The following is a 27,253-nucleotide window of genomic DNA, read 5'->3' on the forward strand; positions in this document are numbered from 1 at the left end:
AGAAAAATACAACAACATTGAATTAATATATTGAATATTACAAAATAAAAAAAAAATGTAAAAAAGTTAAAATATTTTTAAAATACACTTCTGTCTATGGTACTAAAAAACACTAAGGGCCTTATTCTGATTTTGGTGGGACCGCCACAGACAAACCGTCGATTAGGGTACCGCCGACATCTATGCCATCGGTCCGACCCAGGATTACGATTCCACCAGTTGGAGCGAGTTAGGTGGAGGGAAAGGCCACCGCCTCCGACATTATCAAGGAGCCCGTCAGGACGGCGGTCGGATTTCTAATCCCTTCAATGGCACCGCCGTAGGGATTAGGGCCCACCGCTACAAACAGGCACCTAGAAATAGACTTTGAGAACCCCCGTCCCAACTTGGCCTCCACTATGGGGCATGGGGAGTACATGTGGTGCTCCCAAAACATCCGTGCACTGTGTGCCAGGAACCTCATGGTGCCTGGCATACGATGCATGGATGTTTGCAAACATGCCCTTTTCTATTGCGGCTTGTGCTATGGTCCTTTTCCAGGCCGCAGCACAATCCACAATAGAAAGGACATGGTTCCACCCGCCTACAGGGCGGTCACATTGGAATATGTGGAGAAGTGTGGCTCAGGGGTTAGAGGCGGCAGACCTGGAGCTTGAGTTCGGCCCGGGACCAGGGTTCAATTCCCCGCCTCGGCGGGTCTTGGGCTCAAAAATTCCACGGACTCGTTAATTCTCGCTCCGGTGCCTTCTCGACTCACGGGTTCACACTCTGTGACTCTGGGCAATAGCTTGCTTAATCTCCACAACGGCCCCTCGCGGCGGGATGCCTGGCTTTCACCTTGTGGATACCCTGCCAGGGTATCTCACAGGGGAATACCAGGACGGGTTCCCTAAGCAAGCGCTGAGATGCCCCAGGGTAAGTCGTGCGCTATATAAATCTCATTCATTTCATTTCATTCATTTCATATGTCAGGTGGAACATCCGACTACTAGTAAGGCGGTTACCATCTGCAACAATGGCAGTCGGACGCTCATCTGACTGCCAACGTAATAAAGACCGCAGAATGAAAGTGAATAAAGAAATTAACAATGAAACAATATTAAATAAAACAATCAGAATTAATAAATATATCAAATATATAACTCATGTTCAAACTTTTGTAATTAAATAAACTGATCAACCAATTAAGAATTAACAAAACATTTGAATTAAAAAGCAAATAATTTAATAAGGTAAATACCTATCAATCAATAACGTAATTACCATTAAATTTAAAAAAAACAAAAATAATAATTTATATTTTAAATAATTTCCTAACCTAATCCCTTAAATCCCAAAATACCCACTACTAAATTAAAAATTCCTAATTACATTTTAAAAAATTCACATAAATTATAAACTGTACTAAAAACACAAATATTATCAAAAAACTAAATCCTTATAATAATACAGTAACTTATATCTTAAATTAATTAAAAATTATATTTTATACAACTGTATTAAAGAAAACAATATTATATACATTTAAAAGAAGAGATATTAAATACCTAAAGTTTTTGGCTTCTATATTTTGTCCCACAATATTTTTGACAGTATTCTTGTATAGCTTTATGTTCCCTTCAATATTATGGCAGAAAACTGGGGGATGGGAAACTGGAGCAGAGAGTATGAGTGAGTCAACGAAAGGGCAAGTGAAAGACAGAGAGCGGAGTATGAGAGAGTACGAAAGAGATGAGAAACTCTGCTGTACTTCTGTCACTTTCGACTTATGTTTTGCTCTTGCAACATAACCAACGACACTCACATTGTGAGTCTCACTCTACCGATAGCCACCAGGCCTTCAAAAAGATATGTCATTCAGAAAATTCACTGGCTCTGTGTATTATGAATTCAGAGAATAAAATTAATACAACTTGTAAGGTTTTTTCAGATCTACAGAAGGCAATCAGCATTTTGCAAAACATAATTGAACCGAAGGGCGTTATTCTTTTTGCATTTGAAGAACAGGCGTTTGCCCTTCTTTCCATCCCTAGCTCGCTTTTGTGTCCAACCCATCGGCAGTGATTTGGCTTTTTCTGCAGTAACGTGCATAGGCCCACTTGCATCAAGCATTTTTGTAGTCGCAAACGGTGCGATTACTTAAAATCGGCCGTTTGCGAATGCAAAAGTGCTTTTTGGGATGCATGAAGCAATTTTAGAATTCGTAACATTGTTGCGAGTTCTAAAATTGCGGGTGCTTTTAAGAAGTCGCAGATGTGCGATTTCTTAAAAGCAATGCATCATTACTTTTACAAGTGCAAAGTCGCAATTAGGGTGCCAAATTTACCAAGTGGTTGAACCACTCGGTAAATTTGGAAAAAGTGTTTAAAATGCTGCAAATGTTTTTTTATCTACATTCATGTTTCACACACACATGTCCTTAGGACATGTGTGTGTGAAACATGATGCGAAAAATACATTTCAGGGGTGCATCGGGGGTCCTTTGGACCCCCCCTGCACCCATGAAATTTTCAAAGTGCCACTCGCAATTTGCTGATGCCTTCCCATTGACTCCTATGGGCCTTTTGGCCCATAGGAATCAATAGGAATTGCGAAAATGCACTTAAGAATTCGGTATTCATTTGGGATTCGGTAAAAATTGCGATTTTTACCGAATCCCAAATGAATACCGAAAACAATGATGCATAGCATTTTGCACTTCTTAATTTGCGATTCCTTATTTTTCGCAAATTAGGAAGTGCAAAATGTAACAATGATGCATGTGGGCCATAGTCTCACAAAACCTTCAGAAAGACATCAGCAAGAAAGCACGTTATCAGTCATCCTGAAAGTCTGACCCTTAAAGCTGCATATAACCAAGCCCACAACATACATTCCAGGGTCACTTCCACTATTATCAGATGCAACACAAATACTTGCTTCTAGAGGGTGGCTGTCAATGTTATGTGACTCTTTTGTGTTTATATGGGGTCTTTTGAGTGTTTTTTTCACCGGAACTCCTTTTAATTTGCACTCATTCATTTTCCACATTGGTTTGTACCAAGAAACAAGTCTCTTGCAGGATTGCTCCTAAAATGAATATAGCTTAGTTCAAGTATTCCCAATTTTTTTTATTGTTAAGGTTTCCTTTTCCCTCAGGAAGCCTTGCTTAGCAGTGTAAGGATCACATTGGCCGTGCCTTCAAAACTCCACAAAACTTCAGCCTAGCTTGTTGTGGATGTATCACTAACCTGCTGGTAGGGCGGTGGAGCCAACTATGCCACTCCAGAAGTTTGACGCATCGAGAGTCTCAGCAGCACATGGCAAACTGCCCATTATGACATTTACACCTTCTATGTCCGCCATGGGGGAGTTGTCATCACAATTATAGATACCGAGATTGTACTGCATTCTAGAGGTATATTTGCTGGCATTCTAGGAGTAGTCTCAACAAAATCGAAAGGGCTTTCTCTGCAAGACCACCATGGTCTACATAATGGAATTGCAGAGAAGTGGCATTGTTGGAAATGTAGTTCGACCTGTAATCCTAATTTTGGCAGCTGGGTTAACATCACTTCCGGCTGCTGTGCCGCCGCACACTGGAATTTACAATAATCGAGCCAGCAGCAACTCTACTACTGGGCACAGCACCACGCGTTACAGTCACAATGAGGGAGGAAACACAGAGGTGGGCAGACAGGGCACTAGTTGTTGTCTGTAGATGCCCCATTACCGTAATTCTAAAGCAGGAAGTTGAAACTTATAATTGACTCATTTGGTTTCACAGGGTCCCGCAGTCACAGCCTTGCAAGGCCCTCAATGGTGTGTCAACTCCTGGGCACAGAAGACCTGGATTAAAGGAGTCCTGACAGGTGATGGTCTGTGGCTCACAGTTTATTGCTAGGCTTACCTGCTTTCTTCACAGTACAAGTGAGTCTAAAAGGGCAAATATTGATTCTTTTTTAGAAGAATGATCAAAATGCTGTACTTGAAGGATCGTTTTCTGGAAGGAGTTAGTAGTAACCACAGATAAGCCTAATACCACACTTCTTGACCAAATGACCAACTCAGCCATTTTAGGCAAAATCAACGATACAGAAAATAGGATTGGTACAACATGCACTATGCAAAGGATCTCAATGTAGTGCCACACTAAAGTCTGGATGGGCATAGATTTTAATTGTACAAAATGGTAAATATTTAGTTGAAAATCTGTCCTCTTCATTACTGTATGATAAGATACTGGAGATCAGGTATGTTACTGGGAAATATAAGCCACATGCCCTAACATACAAGCTGAAAAGAGCAATAGAAGATAGTCAAGAGCATGCAAACGCCTGCGCATGACCGGAAGGAATACACAACCCAGACCTTAAAAAAGGAGGAGGGTAGATCTCAAGGGGAATGGAGCTGTGCTCTTCTGCCTGAAGCCACCCCTTGTTGTGGAAGAGTTCAGGATCTAGCTGAGGAGCTTGCCCCACTGAGATAGATGGTGTGGAGGGGACTCGCAGTAACTGACTGCATTGGGGTGAAGGCCACATGGGGATGTGAGCGAGGACAGTAAAGAGGTAAGGGGACAGCAAAGGACAATCGAGGGAGAGGTTAAGCAGGAGACATGTTTGTGCCTGGAGACTAAGGGAATCATTAGTATGGCGTGCGGACTTTGTCTGCCCCCCCATGCCCCTGGGAAATGGGGCCACCCGCAATACTTGCGGCGGTCCTGCACATACAATTAGGATGCGCCCGCCACACTGGCGGGCTCATCCCGCATTTGTAACATTGCGGCAGACGGTGCTGAAAGCACCGTCCGCAGCAATGCCACAAAAGCAAGTTGTGCCTTTCAATGCACAACGTGACAGGCACTAGGCGGTGCCTGCCACGTTGTACATTGAAATGGAGGTGGGTACCATAGGTACCCCCCCATGTGCACCCCCACCCTCCAGAATCCCTTGGGGCCCACTACGGGCCCCAAAGTTGAAGACCGCATGCCTTTCCGTGCATTCGTTGCCGCCAAGGAAAGGCATGTCCCTGCATGCATACTAATATGGATGGTGGTGTCTACCAGACACTGCCATCATATTAACAGCTTTACCGCCCGGTATGCAATCGGGCGAATTGCCTACAGGCGGAAAACCGGCAGACGGTCTTTCCATCCGCCGGGGTCCCCCCGCCATAGTAATATGGCAGGGGGGAATTGGCAAGCGGGCCAGCACAAATGTCGGGCAGATCGCCACCGCCATGTGGGCGGTGGCGATCCGCCCAATATGCTAAGGGCCCCTAAGTTGGTACAGAAAGTGTTCTGTTCAGGAACATGGTCAGAGCTCTGATGAGCAACCTCCACAACTGGAGGGGTACTGACTTTACCATGGGTATCCGATCTAAGCGTTATGAAAGGGCACCTGCTCAGACAGAAAAGCAACAGAGAATACCATTCATACAGAGTTGGTACCTTTCTGTTAAACAGACTCTTGCATTCAGTGCAGGACCAATATTACAATGAATTTAATCATGTATGCAATAAAAACATGTATTTATTCATTCACTGCAGGCCCCTTACAATTTAATATGTGCCTGTAGGTGCAACGAGTACAGGAATTCTAGAAAGGGTGTAATGGGAGTGGACTCCCTTGTTCCCATGATAAATGCCAAGAAAATGGTCTGTGGTCACCTAAACTAAAGTGCTCAATGTCAAGTCAAGCTGCTACTTGGAAAATGCCTTCATTATCATGCAACATTAAAAGGGAAGTGAAAAGTAGGCACAGAAACGGTGACACGAACATAAAGCTAACATACGCCGCAACACAGAAACATTCAATTGGAAGCAGATTCCCAACAGTGCAACCACCCTTGCCTAAAACTCTGCTAAATTCAAAGAAAAAACTTTACATCCCTTTAAAGAAATCCTACATTGGACACACTCTTGACTAAATGCCTATTGAGCTCAATGGGCATCTTCTGTCCCCTTAGCTTGTTTCCCATTAGTCATCACAGGGTGCACTTACCTAACATCACAGGGTGTACTTACCTAAGCCCATGCTGAACTCGACAGGTGTCAAGTAGCCATTGTTACTCTGGTCCAAGCTCTCGAATACGGCCTCCAGCTGCTCAGGAGTAAGGGGCAGTTCACTCTGGAGCCGCTGTGGACAAGAAGTAATATTGACTACACTTTCAGTGATGAGCGTCAGCAGCAGTGCCATGAATGCAACCATGTCGGAACCAATTAATTTAATATGTGACTAATAAACTTTGAGCTTACATACTTGGCTATGAATTTTAGCCAACAGAGGATGCGTCCATAAACCAAAAATTGATCAGATTAAATACAAATAGTTCCTTCAGGTATGGCTCACTGCTAGGTCACCCATCAAAAGATGATATAAAGAACAATATATCTTTTAATGCAGTTGACATTCAACAGATGTCCATGCCAGCACATGCACTGCATCTTCCTGTCTGTGATGTGTATTTAAAAACAACCTTGGCTAAGATGCCTCAGATGTCAGTGACAGGTTTATAAAGAAGCACAGTATTGTTAGGACAGTTGTTTGTGGTTCTCCATTTACGGAAACACAGGAAAACACAAGGGGTTAAGAGATGCCACGGGTGAAGGACAACTTAGGCAAAGGGTCTGAAGAATAATTCCATCGACAAGGCCTAGCAATTCAACAGAACATGTGGTCTGTGCTGTGGAAATAGAATTCAGGATGACCCAGTGTTCTAAGGTTTTCCAAGAAAACAGCATCAGCCAATGTCCCACCTCGAGAATAAGAAGCTAGGACTGATCTGCTCCAACATCTGGACACTGAAGGCTAGACTTCATTTATTCTCATACACCTGCCTAGTGCGTTCTGCAGAGTATACCAACATGGTACATCTGCAGCTGGAACACCGCTATTAGATCCCCTGCATACAAGTACATTTCTGAGGATCTTTTATTGGACTAACAAAGAATGATACACTAATGTATAGTACCATAGTTACGCCCCCTCGTTGAGCTATCATATCCTCGCAGCCTGTGAGCCCTAGACAGAAGAGAATTTGGGTCACCCTGCCCCCACTGCTCACATTCTTAAATCATAAAGCTTATAACTTGTACAGTTCTCCGCTGCTTGCAAGCTAGTCCCGGACTGTGTATATCACAATACATAAATACGTAAATACATACAATCATTGCTTGTGAGCGCCAATATACATGCTTTGCTCCTATGGCTCCCCAATGCCTCCACCACCGCCCTACAGGAGACCACAAGGGAAAAACACACTATCAGAGAGGCAAGTCACGAGAAATCATGTCTGTGAGATGTCACCACAATGGTCACAGAGGGAAGGGACAAATGTAATGGAAATGGCTCTGTGCTGTGACGCTTTCGGAGGCAATATCAGAAACTGGTGACATGGTTTGTCTAAAGGTTAATGTACTTCATCTTAATGTGAATTACCTAATCATGAGAAATAGATTTGTCCTGTATGTTTTTATTTATGCGATTTTATATAGCGCAAACTTTACCCGAAGGTGTCAGAGCGCTTTACATAAGGACCAGTTGAAAAACATAAGGATTTAGGATTACATGCGTTACATAAAGGATACAAACAGAAAAAAATTGCAAATGTACAAGATGTAAAGTCACACAAGGAGATACAAATGGATATACTCTAAGAGTCACATAGGAATGGTAGATAGTACAAAGGTCTACTGCATATACTAGTGATTAGAGTTATCTCTATATACATAGGGAAGGGATACAAATGGATATACTCTAAGAGTCACATAGGAATGTGTCCGATTTCTGTAAAAAACGCATACAAGTGGAACAAAAATCCAGTGGAAGTCTGAAATTAATGTGCTGTTGCAGTGCATGCTATATGTAGAAAACTGTGGAATGACTGGACAACACATATTGTGCTTCTATGAATGCCAAAATAAAAAAAATCCAAGATCACAAACTCATAAAAGACGACCACCACAAGTGTTTAATTATCACTTACTCTGTCGAAATGACAACCCTTAAAAGGAATTGCCTGATCATGAGAAATAGACTCTTTTACTATGGTTCTTTTTAAAATGTAAATACTAATTTATGTGTATTGTTTTGGCACCATTTAAAAAAAAGTTTCCCATATTTTATTTTCCTTTCCCATTGTAACAAACCTTGGACACTTTCACCCTACGGGACTCTAAACCTCCATACCCCACCTTGACTATGGGCAGTATAAAGCTGGCTACTCTTTGTATGCCACAGTACCTAAATACTACTAATGCCTGACACCCAAAATGAATGTGCACCTGGGCACATGAGCCTCACATGCCATACTGATTCTTGCTCATGTTGCATCTAATGCTGCTGTGGCAGAGTTTTGCTATAGAAGTTATAGAGTTCACATTCAATGTTTTACTGATGTCGAAAGAAACATTTGATGATTAACTTACAACTATTTACAGTAACAGGAGATGCTCTTGATGAAATTATTTAGTAAACATTTATTTAATGTAAATTGATAAAGTTATTGACACATGATAATAAAATGTAATATGTTATGTTAAAATTAAAAGGGATTTGTAGTCATAATGCTTGCTGGAGTGAAAGATGGAAAAATGTTCAATGTAGTGGTGTCTTTTAAACCATCCTCTTAATTGTTGCTGAAGTATTTCCCATGATTCATAAATGTTTTTAATACTGCCTGTGTAACTGCTAGAAATTTCGTTCGTAGCTTTAAATGAACCGTATGTGTGTAGGATATTAGAATAGGTTAAAAGACAGTAGTTCAAAGAAGTGTATACATTCATGTTGTTACACATGTGTACTTTCCATTTAGATCCTAGGACTACTTGCTGTTGTGATTAAGTTTCATTGCTTATTGTGTGGTCGATACATTTTGGACTAAAAATACTAAAGAGACATTATATATATAGGTTTAAATGTGCACATACATATTAAATGTGCCTTCTTCATTTAATGACTCTTTGTCCCGTGCAAAACTACTGTGCTTCTATTTTTTGCTGACTTGCTTTCATTTCAGGTCTTTTCATGATATGCTAGTTTGGAGTAGATGCATTTCTTGTAATGGCAATGGTCACATGTCTGAGAAAGGAATCCAATGACAAGCACATGAGAAACCTGTGACTGGGCAATGGACTATTTTACTGAATGAAGCCTGAGTGTGTAACCAAGACGATGTTCCCAAGTCCAGTGTGGGTTTTCCTATACAGATGCAGAGCATGTACAATGTGAATCCATACATATTTCAAAACAATTACAATGGACTTCTATTGATAATGCGACAAAGGGAAGTTGACAATGGACCATATCGATTATATCCTATAGTTGTCCCTGGACGAGAGGGCAGACAACTTTGAACTTCCTTGCAGAACGCATGCTGGACTACCATTACTGAACCCCTTTCTGCATTTCCTATGCAGAACTTTCATTGGACTCTGACCAAAACCATGTATTCAACCCTCTATTGCCCTTTGAATGTATTTTAAGAGACTTTTGCCATATTCCATTAATTTACTTAAATGTGATTTAGACCAACACTTATATCTTGACCTATTGAAGACTCTTGACTGAGCTTCTGCAATGCTATTTCTAATATTACTCACACTCTTTTGCCTTATACCTATAGCGTTCTGCAAAGTTATCTGATTCCTGAACTTTGAGCATTTGTGTGCCTTAATCTGTGCTTGAAAGATTTATATTGCTAATTCATAGAAAGGACCCATTTAGAATGTATTCAGAGCATCAGGCACTTATGTTGTTGTTTTGTATGCTGCCGCTCAACTCCATGTATGTTTAATTCTTGAATACATTTCTTTCGGAGGCTGGGTTTCCCTGTTGCTATACTACATTTTGGGTTGACTCATCAGTGAAAGAGGAGGATTTAGCATTTATTCCGTACTCAGGCAGATTTTATTCTGGGTTGGAATTTGACTTTAACATATGCCAAGCTCAGAAAGTCGATTCAAATTGTGAGGTAAACTTGAGGGAGTTTTAATTAAATAGATAACCACCAAACTGCCACATCCCATTAGAGAATCTTTTTATTCTTCTGACTGGAGAAAGATTAAAAACAAATTAACAAAAAATAACTTAATTCCTCTTGGGATCAACTGTGGTTTCGCTGCTGGTACTTATAGATGTACGGAGTCTGGTTCCTACAACTGGGAGATCACCGTTGAATTACATGTATCTATTTGGTCGATCGATGTTATGTAGTACCATCATACTGCCCACACAACAGCACTTCAGAGTATCCCTTCACAAATGTCACAATTGTGTAACGTGAGAAACAGGCTATTGTGATGTGACAGTGCTTCGCCATCACAAAGAACCACCTGGAGCGGTCGACATTTTCCACAGTGGGTGGTTCTTTTAGGTCAAAAGAAGAAGGCAAACATCTGTGCAAGTGACAGGTGTCAGGAGCATATACAACGTGCACATGGCTCCATCAATAAGGAAATCCTTGCAAACGATGCCCAACATGACATTTTGGGTTACGTTCCGCAACGTCAGTTCTTCGTTTCTCAACACAACATGAGTAGAATAAAGACCACTGGCCCTGCTAAAGATACAGTGTGGGCGATCCATCCTTGGGAGGCTGTACAAAGGGCTATTCCTTACCGGCATTATTGGGTGGGATATGACATGGGAAGTGCACACACAGAGTGTCACAACATAGGCTGGGGTGTGGTGGGCTGAAAGGGGATGTGGAATTGAAAGATGAGAACAGGCCTTCTGGGTGTTTGGATGGGAAGAAACGAGTGTCTAAAGTAGATCCAAAGGTTGAGAGAATGGGAGTCCAGATAGCTGGTTAGATTATGCAGTGACGCGACTATGCATAAAAGAAACCATATGTGAGTTGGGGATTTGTTTCTCTAGCTTCTGGTAAGAGGTAGGCACTCAAAAATGCTCGCAATCTTAGGGGAATCATTGAGTGAAACTTATCTGTGAAGGCAGGGCTAGCTGTCTAGAGCGCCTCCCAAGAGAACAAGAGTACTTGTGTGAATGAAGGCGTGTCGTATTCGTAAAGCATGCTACACTATGCAATGCAGTCCCAAAACTTTGACAAATGCTGAATGGCTGACCAGAGTCCCACTGCTGATCGATGGCCCAACAACGTGGGTCCAATATTCAAGAGAGCAGATGTACAAGGGAGAGTTTCACAGCCTGCCTCCTCTATTTGTGGTGGTCCAAATGGGCACAGGCTGATCTGATAAGCTTATTTCTTGTACAGGGATTGGCTATCGAAAGTCCTCCAATGACTCAATCGTGTTTAGAAGGTAGCGGAACCTCTGAGGAGTGCAGTCACCCTATCTCCTGAACAAAGCTGACAGTAGGAGGTAGTTGGTGCACATTTGGTGTTTAAATGAAGTCTAGATGAAGAATGTACCAGAGATGTAGACAGAAAAGAGTGCAAAGGTGGCGTAAATGGGTTTGTAGGCAAGGGCAGTTATTTAATAGCCACAAGAAAAGGGACTCATTTTATCCATGGGTGAAGAAGGACAGAGTGAGTCCATCTTGGAACTTGGCATCTTCAAGTTAATTCAAAATAAGTGGAGCTTTGTCAGTACCGATCCAGAATGCGCAGCATGAAATGAGTTCACGAACAACTCAAGGTCCAGCAAGCTTTTCATTATTAATTCCTTTTATTACATCTCCGCGGCCTTCGACACTGTCTGCCACCGTACACTAGTGCAGCGACTCAGCAACGTCGGAATCCAGGAGAAGGCACTGGAGTGGATCATCTCCTTCCTCGCCGGAAGGACACAGAGAGTCCGCCTCCCCCCGTTCAGATCTGAAGCCACCGAAGTCATCTGCGGCGTTCCTCAAGGCTCCTCGCTCAGTCCAACCCTCTTCAACGTCTACATGAGCCCCCTCGCAGACATCGCACGCCAGCACAACCTCAACATCATCTCCTACGCCGACGACACCCAGCTGATTCTCTCCTTCACCAACGACCCCGCCACCGCCAGAGCCAACCTTCACGAAGGGATGAAAGAGGTAGCCGAATGGATGAAGAACAGCCGCCTGAAACTGAACTCGGACAAGACGGAAGTCCTCATCCTGGGATCCTCACCCTCCGCCTGGGACGACTCCTGGTGGCCCCCCGCCCTAGGCAGCGAACCCAAACCAACAGACCACGCACGCAACCTGGGCTTCATCCTGGACTCCTCCCTCTCCATGACCAGACAAGTCAACGCCGTCTCCTCGTCGTGCTTCAACATCCTGCGCATGCTACGTAAGATCTTCCGGTGGATCCCCACCGAGACCAGGAAGACGGTCACCCAGGCCCTCGTCACCAGCCGGACTACGGCATCTCCCTCTACGCCGGAACCACCGCCAAACTCCAGAAGAGACTCCAGCGGATCCAGAACGCCTCAGCACGACTCATCCTGGACATCCCCCGTCGATGCCACATCTCCGGACACCTGAGAGACCTGCACTGGCTCCCGGTCAACAAGAGAATCACCTTCCGACTCCTCACCCACGCACACAAAGCCCTACACAACCAAGGCCCAGGATACCTCAACAGCCGCCTCAACTTCTACGCTTCCAAACGCCAGCTTCGATCGACCGGCCACGCCCTCGCCGCCGTCCCCCGCATCCGAAGAGCCACCACAGGGGGACGGTCCTTCTCCTACCTCGCCGCCAAGACATGGAACTCCCTCCCGACCCTCCTCCGCCTGACCCAGGACCACCTCGCCTTCAGGAAGCAACTCAAGAACTGGCTGTTCGAGCAGTAGCGGACCCCCCTCCCCCAGCGCCTTGAGACCCTCGGGGTGAGTAGTGCGCTATATAAATGCTTTGATTGATTGATTGATTGATTGTTATTGGTAATCCATTTTGATCCAACATCTTCATTCCAAATATTTCATCAACAAGTTCAACGGATGCCTAGCCAGGCTTTTCTCTACACATGGAGATTCACCATTCCTCTTGGATTACCAATAACGAGATGAAATAAAAGGAATTAATAATGAAAAAATTGTTGGAACTCGAGTTGTTCTTGAACTCATTTCATGCTGTGCATCCTGGGTTGGGACCTGACAAGGCTCCACTTATTTTGAATGAACTTTACGCGCATGGACGGAGCACGCTCCAGGGTTGCACGCAGCAACATAAAGCCTTTGAGCATTTCTAAGCTGTATACATGTGTAATTTGGTGTGTATCCTCCCACTTTTGATGAGTATATATATCTTCAAGTTAAGGTCATTTTAAAGCTTGATGCTTTGGGAAGCAGAGTCGCATTCTAATATACTTAGGCCCAGAAGTTATGGTTTTTCTGTGCACCATATATGATTATACATTCTGGGCACCTGATATGTCTACAGATCATACCTGCAAGTCTCGTTTGGTAATCAGACCTTTCTCTTCTTTGTCACAGAGCTGGAACAGCTCCCGGGCCTTCTCCAACATCTCCTCTTGGGTATCTCCGTTGGCCAGTCCCAGGCCCATGCCGACCACAGCAGGGCTTCCTTGCACTCCAGCAGATCCCTGTCTCCCCCGCCGCGTACTCCTTGTCCGCTCTTTTCTGTGTGCCTCCATTTCTAACAAGGCGGGCTCTACGAGCCCTATGGCCGCAAAGGGCACACGCTCTGAAAAACAAAAATAACATTTGAGTAGAGAGCACCATTTAAACAAACACAAGAAGTACAGTATATGTGTGTACGTGTGTATAAGTAGTTATTTAGTGCCGACTTAGCACGTCTCAGCAGAGTGGTGAGAAGGTTAGGGTCAAGTAGGGAAATCCGACAGGAGCCCACAGATGGCAGTAGAATGTGAGGGAGGTTCTCAAATGTTGAGGTTAACCGTCATCTAAGTATGACATGTGAACTAGAAACACTCCCACTTTCCCATGCAGCAGAGGACACAAGGGTTTCTTTTTCTAGGGGTAAAGTCTTGAGCAAACAATATGTTGGCGACCACAGTGGACGACAGTCCTGAATGAAAAGTAGAGTCAGGTTGTGGTGCAAAGTAAACTAGAGGAAAGTGGAGAGGAGAGTATACCTAAGCTAAAGATTTGAGAAGTAGGGTATTTTTAGAAATGGGGGTCTCTAGTTGGCAGGCTATTACCCTGTCCAAGTAGGGACAATTCTTCCTGGGGGGATGCACTTCTAAAATAACCCCTGTTCAACCCCTTGGTAGCTTGGCATGAGCAGTCAGGCTTATCTCAGAGGCAGAGTGTAAAGCATTTGCACATAACCAGTAGTAACACAGAGAAAACACTACAAAAGGACATCACACCAGTTTAGAAAAATATACTGTATTTTATCATTTTAAAACAAGACCAAAAATGAAAAAAATCCACCAGACAAATATCAATAAGCAAAACTAGACTTAAAATACTGTTCCTTGAAGTCAATAGCTCCACCAGGGGGCTATCACAGCATTGTGAACAACAAATCTAAACAGTTCTGGCTGACAGTGGCGCAGCGGCCCAGTTACAGTGTCGGGAAGACCCGCAAAACAGTACCTTTAGAAATGTAGGGTGTCAGGGAATTCGCGGTGATCTTCATAGAGCAGGCGTCAGCAGGCGTCGGTTCCAGAGGTCGGTGCAGGAGTCATCGGGGCCTTGAAGTCACACACGTTGCAGGTCAAACTCTGTGCGGTTGAAGTCAGCAGTGCTGGTGTCGGCGAGCATCGGTGCTGCGGTGCGGCGTGCAGTGCCCTCAGGTCATGGTACAGACAGCGGCTTGGTGATGGCATCCAGCGGCATCAGTGAGACCACGACTGCAGTGCAGAGTGGTGTGGTGCTCGCAGGTGACGGTGCAAGCAGCGGCATTGTTGCTGAAGCGCCGTTGTCGACTGACAAACCTGAGTTGATGGCACCGGCTTCGATAATCCAGGGCTGCGGTGTGGGACGGGGCAGTGCATTGTGTAACTTACGTGTGCTTCCCTCAAACCACGGTACAAGCAGCTGCGTCAATGTCTGCTTTGAGCAGCGTCGTCAGGGATATGAGGGTGTTGGTGTGAAGCGAGGTGGTGCAAAGTGCGGTGCCCACAGATCGCAGTGCAAGCAGCGGCTCGGTGACAGCATCTGTGGTGCCTTCAGGACACGGAGCCAGCAGCGCCGTTCTTGATGGAGTCGGGTTGCTTTTTCTTCTGTTGCAGCACAAAACACACATCTTCCACTGCTGGTAGCAGATGAATTTGAAGCCTTTGCTGTTCCTGAGACTTCTCGAACAGGAGACAAGCTCTACCTCAAGCCCTTGGAGAAACTCAAACAAAGAAAGTGCAGTAAGTTCAGTCCAGTCCTTTCTCTGCCCAAGACAGAAGCAGCTAATGCAGGCCAACACAGCAAAGCACACCACAAAGTGGTAGTTCATCCTCACAGCTTCTCCAGCTCTTCTTCTTGACAGGTTCCTTGATCCAAAAGAGTTCTAAAATCCTGAGGCCAGGGCCGCAATATTTATATCACATTTTCTCTTTATCTTCTTTGTTTGCAAAGGTCTCTAAGCCCAGTCCAAACCAGTTCTGGCCTCTCTGGCCCTGCTTCCTTACAAGAGGTGTTGACAGCATTGTGCAGAGTAGACACTACCTATTAAGGTGCTAGTGAAAACTCCTTCCACCACTCTAAATGCAGACCAGGCCTATTCATCCCTACTACGAGTCACGCAGGAAAGGTAGGACACACATCAACCTCCCCTTTTGACTGCCTACAGTGAATGCATATCCCCAGCCCCAGACCCTGCCGCGCCAAAACCAGACAGTCAATACACAAACCAGCAGAGACACGCAGAATGATTAAGTAAAAGAAATGCCTACTTTCTAAAAGTGCCATTTTCAAACACACAATTTAAAGGCCATCTCCTTAACCCCTTCGATGCTGATGACGAGCTGAGCTCGTCCTCAGCCATGGGTGGCGTGTGCTGATGACGAGCTGAGCTCGTCATGTAACGCAGTTTTGCGAAAAAAAGCCGCACAGCGCAAAAATGACCGCAGCAGCGATGCGGTTAAAAAGATGTGTTGTTAAATTCTGAATTCAGAGAGCATAAACTCCATTTCTCTTTCTTATCTCAATGGAGAGTTATGCTTGTAAGATGTTACAAAGAAACAGCCATGTTAGACTACGGCACCGATAGCCTTGCATTAGTGAAAAATAAAATTGGCAGAATTTCACTATCAGGACATCACAAACACCAGGACATGTCCTACCTTTCACATACACTGCACCCTGCCCAGGAGGAACCTTGGGCCTACGTAAGGCACCCCTCAGAAAAGGGAAGGTTAGGGCCTGGCAAGTGTGGGCACTTGCTAGGTCGACATGGCAGTAGAAACTGCGTGCAGACTCTGCAGTGGCAGGTCTGACACACCTTTGAAAGGCTGCTTGTGAGGCTCAAAAGCAAAAAGACAGGGGTAAGACGCCAAAATATGCCATGTCTAATAGAAATGAAGAGACGACCTTGCAGAATGTGGTTGAATAAATTGGTGACAATATCCTTTGATGTTGTGACTTTGAACTGCACAGAGGTCCTTACATGTCGTGTCCTCTTAGTAGGTGTTGGAGTCTGGGATGAATACATTCAGTTGTTCTGTTGTTATCTTAGATATATTAAGTAGGTCCCTCAAGTTAGCTAATCACATATGTTGAAAGAGTAAGAATTTACACAAACTGTTTAACTTAGTTACTACTAAAGAAAAATATTTAAAACTTACTACAAGTTGGTCTCCTGTGACCCTTCCATTCTGCTTTTTATCTAATTTCGAGGCCTTTTTTGACTGCCCATTATTTCAGGAGGTAATACCGCAGTCGGTAAATACCTTTTCCAGCATGGTACCTTATTTACTGGGTGCAGTATTACGTCTCCATTCCAAGTTCCATACATTGGAATGAGGAATAACATGTTAATACTCCATGTTATCCCCAATCAGAGCTGCATAATTCGAAATTTGTTATATTTTTCCACATACTTTTTAGGTCTCGTCTGGCGTTAGCAGCGCACATGCGCTGCTCTCGCCATGATGAGGGCCTTTTGGAATCGATACGGATTCCAAAGCGTGCACGCGGAGGGACAGAAGAGACAGTAGATGTGAACGCAAGGATTGGATACTTTACTGACGGCGTGACACTCTGGGGTCTTTTTTTTAACCACCAGTAAAGCATCCAGTCCCCGCGTGCACATCGATGAAGCTGGTATAAACATTGCGCATTGTTTATTTTTCTCTTTTGCTGTAGTTTTACATAGCGCGAACTTGATCCGAACGTATTGGAGCGCTTTACATAAGCACCAGTTACGTTACGCAAAGTCTCTTACTGCATCACTTATCTATTTGGTAGAACGTGGTGCTCGGAGCGACAGAATTCTGATCACCAGGAAAGGATCCGAGAAAGCTCCAGCACATTACAACGTAACAAAATACTCCAGATGCCTATGTTGTAATAATACGCTGAGAATAAACAGTCACTTCCGGGTAGAAAGCGCAGCTGGTTCATCACTTCCGAGGGCGGGATCTTCCGAGACGACTGGACAGTCCGTTCCAGGGTGGCCCTTTCCTTTCTGACCAATTACGGACTCAGTCTGGCGGTTATGTCACTTAACCCATCCAAGTACTGTTCCCTAGCCTGCCAGTCATTATAAACATAGCTTTCCGATTGGCTTCTTCTGCTTTCAGTTTTTGAAGTGGGAAAAGAGTTGAAAACAAGGAAGACAAGCAACCGGATTTTTAGGAACCTCCTCCAGGAAAGAGGTAAGATGTAGGTGTAAAACTTTCATAAATAATTTCGCTGGACCTGTAGTACACAAGAATAACTCTGTACACCAGAAGCACTCATAATTTGTATTTGGTAGCACCATATTGCAGTCCTTCAATGTATCTGTATACTGGTTGCTATGCTTCATTGCCATATGGCTAACGTTATAGGCATGGGTGTACATACATGTTTGTGCTACTGCCCCGCAACATATTTGTTTTACATGTTACCCTGCTTGTAGTGAATTATCATGTTAAAACTGAATACTTGCAGCAGTTAACATATTCCATTGTTGCCTAATCATTGTGCAGTTATCTTTTAATTGGATGATGGTGTTTAGCTGTACGCATTAGATGGAATATGACCTCCCGTCTACCTAGAAGCACAAGGGCGTGTTCCTGAAAACTCCGATACATAGTCAGATGCCATTATTTCTGATTCATTCAAACGTCATGTGAGTTGTGAGTTTACTTTTCAGCCCAGACTGCTCAAGGTTTGTAATTGTGTAGCTTAAAAAAAATTGCACATAAATCACGGCAAAATGGTATCAATTATACACAAATTATGAAATGTAAAATGGAGTAAGCTTGGTAGATCCTTTTAGGGTTGCTTAAATTTTTAGTTAGCAAATGCTTTGATAAACAGTTTTCAACTATAGTCACAAATGTGTCAGCTAAGTTCTTTGGCCTCAACATTTAGATGATTTGTTACCTTTGTATGATGAGCTTGCACCTTGATACATGTGCAGTAGCCCTTCCGCAGAGTGATCAAAGGGATCCACTGGTAGATTTTTGTTGAGCTATCCAGAAAATGTTTTTCACAAGACATGGGTTATTTCTATTGTTGGTGATACATCTCACTAAATATGACGTGGTTGACTAGTGTAGTATGTTAACATTGAATTGGTAATCGAATGTTGTGAAATTAATCTATTATTAAATGCTGAGTAATTATGTGAAGAATAAATGGACATGTTTTTGACACTTTTGTTTGCTGTTCCTTCATTTTTGGTATCATGACTGAGTCGCATGTAGACGCATAAATAAAAGACTAACATTGAGGTCCCAAATGCCAAGGTGAACATATACTTTTTCAAAGTAGTTGATATAATGTATCTAGAAAAGCATAACATTCCTCCCAAAATAGTGGATGGAGATCTACTGGTCAGCAAACTGAGGTTCATGTTGTTAGTTGTTATGTGCATAGCAGTTAGTTGTTATGTGGGCTGGAAGTGTTACTGCACGTCTTCTCCTTGTTGACCCACAATAGGCGTGTTTTGTGTGCTCATGGCCTTCTATGTAGGTGCACTTAATACGTTAGCAGCCTGTCGTTCTTTTCTCGTACCTTTGTGTTACAAGTGTTACCTTGGGTAATTCTCTTAAAGGTTCCAGAGTGATTGTTGGTGGAGCCTGTTTCGGGTGTGGCTGTCGTTGTTAACCTGCACCTTATATTCAATTGAAAAGCATTGTTTTGTATCCTGGTACTAGCATACGGTTCATCCTAACATAATGTCCGCAGCATGACTAATGATTTCTCCTCTTCCGAGGGATCCGTAGGATAAAAGTCTCAACTCCCCAGGATTAATCTGGTGCGATGACAACAATTTTTTTATCACAATCTTTGCAAAAGCAAGCATTGTTTTTGTCGTCACCTCTTGGTGCATGCTGGCTTCTTCATGGGGCTTGCATGGCAGACCTGGCGACAAATTCTGGGATCTCTGTGCTCGTTGGTGCACAGCAGGGTAGCCACAGTTTCCTGTTGATTCTCCATTGGAGTGAGCAGTGTGCAGAACATTCAATGTAACATGCCTGCCCATGCATTCAATGCTAGTCGGTCATGCATGGTCTGGCTGCTAGAATGGCTAAAAAGATGCATAACGTCAAGAGTACTCTTAGCACACCTCATCCATATGTGGATAAAGACATAACGGTGTCTCTTGCAAGAGCCACTGCACCAAAGTAAGGCAAGAAAATACATCACAGAGGAGACACTACATAGGAATTTCACAATTACCCGCCCATGCCTTCTACCCCATTCAGCTTCAACATATCGGCAAAGCCTATAGGATTGCCTATAACTAACTTAAAAGGAATCAAACTTTTAGCCCACACCGTCTTATGAGCACAGGCAACCACCTTGACACAATTTTCATTCAGCCCTAGTGTGTGTTTCTACAATGAAGTTTTTCAAACTTTTTTTTGTAAACCATTTCAGTGGATACTAAAAGGTGCTCAATAGGGCATATCATTATGACTATTTAAGTGATTACAATTGCCCTGTATGTGCTGTGCACTTCTCACTATATATCACTTTTAATTTGAGTTTTAGTCCAAATTGTGATGTTACTCAGTAATGCAAATATAAGCTTTCATTGAGGTATAATTATGGAGAATGTGAACATTCACGTTGAAATACGGCAAAAAGTATATGTAATCACAAAGCTGTGTTATTTCGTCAGATTTTTACTTTAGTTTCAACCTTTTCCTCGGGCAGAGGGAGGGAGACTGAAGAATGGGGATACACATTTAGAGCGGGGCATTTACTAGTAGCATTCTTTGGTGATGCCTGGGGAATGTCATAATTTCTATTCTCTGCCCCTACCCTAGTTACTAACCTCTACTTCTTTTAAATATCACCTTGACTTACGAAGCAGAATTTCGGTGGTACTTAGCGGCACATTATGTAGGGAGAGGAGCTTCCTGGTCCATCAGAACCCCCTGTATTAACTATTTGAGCTTGCAGTGAACTCAGAGCTCTGTCCAAGGCAGTGGGAGGCAATGCCATTTGTGTATCCGTTGCCCCTTTGATTTTAAACTGTCATTTGGCCTTTCATTTATAAATTCTACTGCATTATTTATCTTTGTGTGCCTCACCCACAGTTCTCTGTATCACTTTTTAGGTCGAGCCGAGCAGCGCACAGGCGCTGCTCTGCAAGGCTTCTTGTGTCTACTCCGTGTGGGTCTGACTCCTCCCACACATTGGATTGGCTTTTGCATGTGTCTTTCAATAATGAAAGCACTCAAATGGCTAAAGGCGGTGCATGTCCCACCTCTTGTATTGTTCACTCCCACAGCGTTTTGCTCTCGAGAGCGAGCAGCGGCGCGCAGGATGGCAGCTTCATTCCTTGTGGCTCAGGTTTCTTTCCACAGGTTGCAGCAATCATGATGTCAAAGCATTGGCTACTCTGTGCCCGGTATGGGATTAAAAGTGGTATAAACATGCCACAATGCTCACCTACTCATATTTAACTCTTGGTACCTATTTGCTTCTGAGAAGTGCATCGAAAGTCTTGAACTTCTGCTGGGAAGTATTGATACTTTCCCGCTCAAATTAAAGTGCAGGTACTCTTTTTAAAGCCTGACTGTTGGTAAGAGACCCACTTAGAAAGTGCTGAACAGTCTTACATTCTGAGGTCTTTAAGTGCAACTGTGCAAGGCACCTGTATTCTCTGAGGGCAAAGCGTGCATCGACTGTTTGTGGCAAAAATACTGTTTTGTCTCAAAAAGCACACTTTAATATACACTTTAATATAGTAGCCCCGCGCACTTAAGGGACTCCTTTGTATGTGGATGTGCTACTTGTGAAAGTGCAGAAAGTCATGACTCACAGTGAAGTTAGCCAATTGCTGAATTGAGCTGACCCACTGTACCATGCTGAACGCTGTAGTGGGCGAAGAAAAATGTGATTGACACACTAACAAACCAATAGCTGAAGAGGGCTGTCTTAAAGCCCGAATAAGTAGGTATGTTATAAATTTAAATTTAGTAACAACCAAAGGTCTTGGCTAACGCCATACCTAAAAAGTGGCAGCCCTAGAAATGATAAATGCAAGCAGAGCACCATGAAATCTTTATTACCATATTAATTTCTGAGTGCCAGTTGTACTGGAGCCATGTAGAGATTGTATTAATAAATCAGCAAGTGTATTCACTGCATGATCTTACAGACATTGGTCATTACTTTTATTTAGATGAGAAAGCTTAGGTTTGCACATCAAACAAACAACAAAGTAAATTCACTGGCACTAGCAATGTACACACCCTTTGCATCAACACTGGTGAGGGAAGGCTCCATACATGGAGGCTAGCCACAACAAGTCTCTTACGTAAATAGCATTAGAAAAGTCAATCGAGCTGGCCTTCGGAAAGCGTACAATGTTTTTTTTACAAGCATATGTAATAGAAATCAAAAGTTTATAATACAAAAATACTACAAATGACGCCATGTAAAGGTCACAGGCATGTGTTGCAAATAAAAATAGGTAAAAATAAACCACTGGAGAGGATGAAAATATTTAGTATTTTTAAAAAAATGATAAAAAGTAAGGCACATTAGCCCTGGCTGTGGAAGACACTCCTTTTCAGGTGTATGCATTTGTGATCATGAAAAATGCCATCCCTCGAGGTGTAAGTAAGAGAAATGGCTGACCCATAGAACTTCGCTGTATGCTGTTGTGGATGGAAGCAATATCCAGATTTCAATTGACCAATGGATGAAGACGGCTGCCTGAAAGTCACTCCATGGATGCATATGTGCGTTTTTCTTATGATTTTTTTTTTAACTTGAGGGTGGTGAGACATCTTAAGCCAACTCTGGGTCAGTCTTTAAAAAAGCATTTAAGACTTCACTGAGGCAGGCGTAACTGGGAATGGGCTTATGATACGGAGTGAGAAGCCTGTGCTGCACAATAAGTCTCATATCCAGTGAATAAATGTGTTTAAATACAAGTATGCATGCCTCACTTGCTTGTTATCCCATAACACAGCTTTAATTAGATGCAAAGTGCTGAGACTAGAAGACTGTACCATATTGTTTATGCATATATATTCTTAGTCTGTATTTGTGCTCACTGCCAGGCAGATGTATACGTGAGGTAGGCAGCAGAAGGTATCAAGCTGGTGGGTGCCAAAATAGCCAGCGAACTGTATGCTTGGTCTGTGTTGCTTGTATGTCCAGTGCTCTGTCTTAACGTGTTCTGTCATCGGATGGTATGTGGTATGTCCTGGTGTACCTGGCTTTTGTGAGCCAGTGGATACACAGGGGCCCATTACGATGTCAGTCAGACTGCCGCATTAGGATGCCGTCAGTAGGCCTGCATTGGCTCAGGGACCGACAGACAGCTACCGACAGGCTCAGGAGGCCATCGAGCGGGTGGTCCGATCGCATTCACCATAAGGGAGGCATTGCCTTCTTAGGTACTGCTGTGGGATTACGATCTAGCTTCCCGACGGCCATTTCACGTTGGTTCTTACGACGTGAAAAGGCTGGAGGAAATCCTTATTGGGGGGCTCTGCAGGGCCCCTGTCCTCCTTGGCCCTCTGTATGGGCTCTGCCCCTAAACATCCCTGCACTGTGTAACACAGAGTGCAGGGATATTTGAAATCATGGCTTTTTGCACTGGGGCTTGTATGCTCTTTTCCGGACAGCAGCACAAGCCTCAATATAAAGAGGCATGTTTCCGATGTCATGCCTCCACGGCGGTCGGATCCTAATCTGGCAGGCAGGACCACCAACTACCTGTCAGTTGGTCCCGTTCCCGCAACGATGATGGTCGGACGCTTGTATGACCACCAAGGTAATCGGCCCAACAGTGTTAAGATATATCTGTTTGGGGCTGGATGTGTATGTACTGTTGTATCTGAGGGTGTACCCCAGGCCTCAAAAAATCTAATTGCCCAATTGTAAGTAAAGATTTATCAGGTCAAGCAATTTTTAGCACCTACTAGTTCCATATCATAAGTAAACTTAAGCTGGAAAGAAACAGGCGTTCTGTTCATTCAGAAAGTGAATGAGCAATAAAGAGGCCATTAAATCTTGTTTTTATCTTGACACATTTGCTGTCTGTTCAAGGAAAGAGGTCAAATGTCAGTTTGTCTTTTAACTAATTGCTGCTTGGAAAATTAGGTTTATTTTTCTCTTTCTTTGTTTTCATCAAGTGAGCTGTCTGAAGATGTCAGTTATTTTTCTCTAACACGTACAATTTAAATAAATAGCCTGTAAATTAATATTACAAATATTTCAAAATATATCAGGAATTACAAAAGCCAATTTTTTTGTAATTAAGAAGTGTGACACATTTGTAAAACCTATATTTCCAAACACTGTACACTATATAGTTTTATCAGGAAAGCCTAATGCAAGTGGGAACGTTTGTGGCCATTTCAATGTAAAATCTGCTGATTACAAATGAGTGTGCTACCACTTCATGCTTTAGTTTTGTATTTATTAAAAGTGATAGCTTTTAAACATGAGTTAAGAAACATTCCTGCCCATGCCCTAATGCAATGCTGTTAATGAACTAAGAGGAAAGTCAGGGGTCATGTGTATCCTATATGTAGCTAGATTTGTATCATATACGAAAAAAAGTTACGTCTATTAAGTCAAACAAAAGAGTTTTTTGTACAGTAGACATGCTGTACAAAAAGCATGCACATTTGGAGGTGCTCTCATTTGTGATAAATAGAATGGTGGCTCAATTAGTTAAAATATTTTGCCTACGATCACATCATTTGAAACCAGTTTATGGGTCAAGAGCATTACAAATAAGTTGAGTCGATTATTTAAGTCCCTAGGCTTGCAGGTCTAGTAAATTTGTTATGATTTTTCGAGGCCTGCACCCGTATATTTTGTTTTGTGGTGCCTTTCTTTCCAAAATTATACTGCATAACAAAGCGAGGAATACAATTTACCAACTAGTTTATTAGGTTCAAGGACACCGTTCACTTTGTTGTAATGCCATTGTTAATACAGGCTAGTTTTGCACAATCAGTTCTGTAACTTATCAGAGAATAAGCAAAGCATATTTGAACCCGGCCTGGGTGAATTTTTAACTATGTTGGAGTAATTTCAATAATTATGCATTACTCTTGTGATGTGAAATTACAGAAATTACGCCATTACGCCAGTTTGAGTAATTAAGAGTAATTTGGGGCAAAAATCCTACTGCAGGAGGACAGGAAAAAAAACAAAGAGAGAGCAAGCAGCTGCTGGCTACTGCTGTTCATGTCCTGTAGCATTTAGCACTATTTTCTTAGCTCAAAATGAATCCTCTGTCCCATTTTGGATGCAAGGGTACATGTTGCACTAAGAATATAGCAATAAATGCTGGATTACGCTTCTTAAGTAATCATGCATAATTACAAGTAATTTGCGCAAGTGAGAATTATGGCAGTTATGCCCACCCCTAATTTGAATAAAGCCAATGCCGTGAAGCTTGCTCTGCTCCAATTACAGTTTCTCGGTTTACCTCATTTGGCAATGGATTATAATATTGTGCATTGATAGCGGATTGGCAGGAGTGGAAAAATACCATGGCTACAATGTTTGTCCTGTTGTTTGGAATCCGGATTAATATATAAATCCTATTTTCGAAAGGACATGAAGTGCTGATAATGTGCTCTTTTGGGCCGAGTTAAACTTCCTGTGCCTCTGATAAGCAGCGGTGAATTAAGAGTGCATTACGACCTGCTCAAACTGAGAACCTATTTATACTAGACACATTTATTTAACTTTTTCAGGGACGCCGATTGTTCTTGCAGCTTTGTGAAATATACCTCTTTGTTACATGGGCGTCATCAGGAAAATTCTGCTGCCTGGTAAAATCCAGTTGGTGCTGTGTTCTCAGGTGAGTGTAGGGAATGCTGATAGGTTCAATTAATGACCGCTGTAGTACCTCACATCCCCATACTGCAAACGTTCTACTTTACCAGCGGGTGCGAATAGTACCAACTGCAACCTAAGTAGAGCCAAAGACATCTAAGAATGAAGCCAAGCAAAGACTCCTGTGTGTGTAAAACTTATAGGGGGCATGCCTCTTTCCTTCTCACTAGTTCAGCAGTTAAAGAAGAGTTTCAGCGGTTGCAGATGGATGGTGGGCAATGGGAATGGAAGGATCAAGAGTCCAAACACTACTATCTGGGCAACCAATGTCTTACTTTGGAGGCATAACAAATATGTGTTGAAACGCGTCGACACTATACACCAGGGGTCCAGGCTTGCTATGATCAATCAAGTAGTGCACACTTATCAACTAAGCAGAACTTGCTTTTGCTCTTACAGATAATTTATTTTTTCCTATCCCACAGGACATATTAGAGAACATTGGAACATCAAAACAACATCACTGGAATGTGTTCCAAATCCACTCCAATATAGTTGGATGGGAATTTCACAATATCTTCTCAAATTGTGAGATATTTACACTTATAAGGGAAATACTTGAATTGTGTACATTGATGCCCTTCCTGTTTTCATTGAAGACTCATAATCTATTCACTGCTGATGGTTTTTTCATTACTTCACGTTGTTTGATATGATTGTGACATATTCTTCAAAAAGAGAAACACTATTGAGAACCTTTCTATATAAATGAATTTGAGTATGAAATTCATGATATAGGCCTCTTTTGAACATTCTGATTAATGTGATTGTTCACTGAGGCACCTGGTAAAAAAAATAGGGAGGTGTTTTTGCATATATTGGTGTCACGGATCCAACTGCTCCTAGTTTCATAAAGACCCCACCCCTTCTCTTAGCATTATAAAGTTGAGCTTTACCACCCATCTACTGCAATTCCTAATGTGAAAAAAGATTCAAAATCAGGAAAGTGAATGAAGAACATCATAAAATCAGGTGGAGAGCATCCACATTCCCCAATAATGCATTCTGTCCTGCATGAGGTCAGTGGGTGTCTAGTAAAAGACTGCAGGTGCCGTGACCTATGTTTCTCTACCTTGTAGGCAACTAAAATAAAAACCTCCAAAAAGCAGCAGATGCTACCTTGCAGGAGTGAAAGCGGGATGGATGACTTATTGAAGATCCCTCTAGAGACAGTGGAGAAAGGAATATTTCATTATGCACAACACAATCCTGTGGGGACCGAAAGCCCATCTTACAATAACAACCCCTTGCAGATGAAGAAATCTAAGGCACTGCAGTTTCTTTGGAGTGTACAGTATCTTTGGATTTTACCTAATGTCCCATAGATATAGTGTTCCCAATTTTGAAAATAATGGGGACATGAACCCCAAAGAGTTCTTTCCATTTGCCTTGATAATCAAAGGCCTCTTAAATAAAGGGTGGATGCACTTAGAGCAAAACCTTATCCCAGAGACAGTACACGAAAGGCAAAGAAGCCAGCCGAGCTTTATGTTTACTTTGGTATGTTTCAGCTAGAAAACATTATGCGGCTTGTGTAAACACCCTGCAGCCTGCCACCTGGGAACTCCCACTCTGTTTTATGACGTTAGTCCCAGCAGGCCACCAAGAGGCCTTGGCAAGGCATGTACAAGTGGCAGGCTGAGGCAGACTCCGAGTGTTGTTCTGAAGGCACGTTTGGCAAACATTTACTTAATTTGCAAGCACATTCTTTTGAAAGGTTCCATATTAACTGATGGCAGCCAAACCCTGCGCTGTGCTACAGACATTCTGACAACCACGAGCAGGCCTTCCATGAGTCATTCATTCCCAGACCTGCCCTCCATCCCCAAGAGGTCTCTCCATAACTAACCACACAGCACAGTAAAGTCCCTAAGGTCTGACTCCATCTTATGTCAGCCTCCCTTCTATCTCGACTAAGGGGGC

General features: G+C 43.0%; 1 protein-coding gene across 6 annotated transcripts in view; it reads right to left on the bottom strand.

Annotated features, from left to right (window-relative positions):
- Positions 1-27,253, bottom strand: part of CRACR2B (calcium release activated channel regulator 2B) — a 370,935-nt gene that overhangs the window by 145,996 nt on the left and 197,686 nt on the right. For all 6 annotated transcript variants that reach the window (XM_086957751.1, XM_086957752.1, XM_086957755.1 and 3 more), the window contains 2 exons: positions 13,318-13,574; positions 6,005-6,116 (listed from right to left, as the gene is read on the bottom strand). In XM_086957751.1, coding sequence (XP_086813877.1) covers positions 6,005-6,116; positions 13,318-13,574 — 369 coding nt within the window. The remainder of the gene's footprint in view (positions 1-6,004; positions 6,117-13,317; positions 13,575-27,253) is intronic.

Source organism: Lissotriton vulgaris, chromosome 2_1 (assembly GCF_964263255.1).
Source record: "Lissotriton vulgaris chromosome 2_1, aLisVul1.2, whole genome shotgun sequence".
Taxonomy (NCBI): Eukaryota; Metazoa; Chordata; class Amphibia; order Caudata; family Salamandridae; genus Lissotriton; species Lissotriton vulgaris.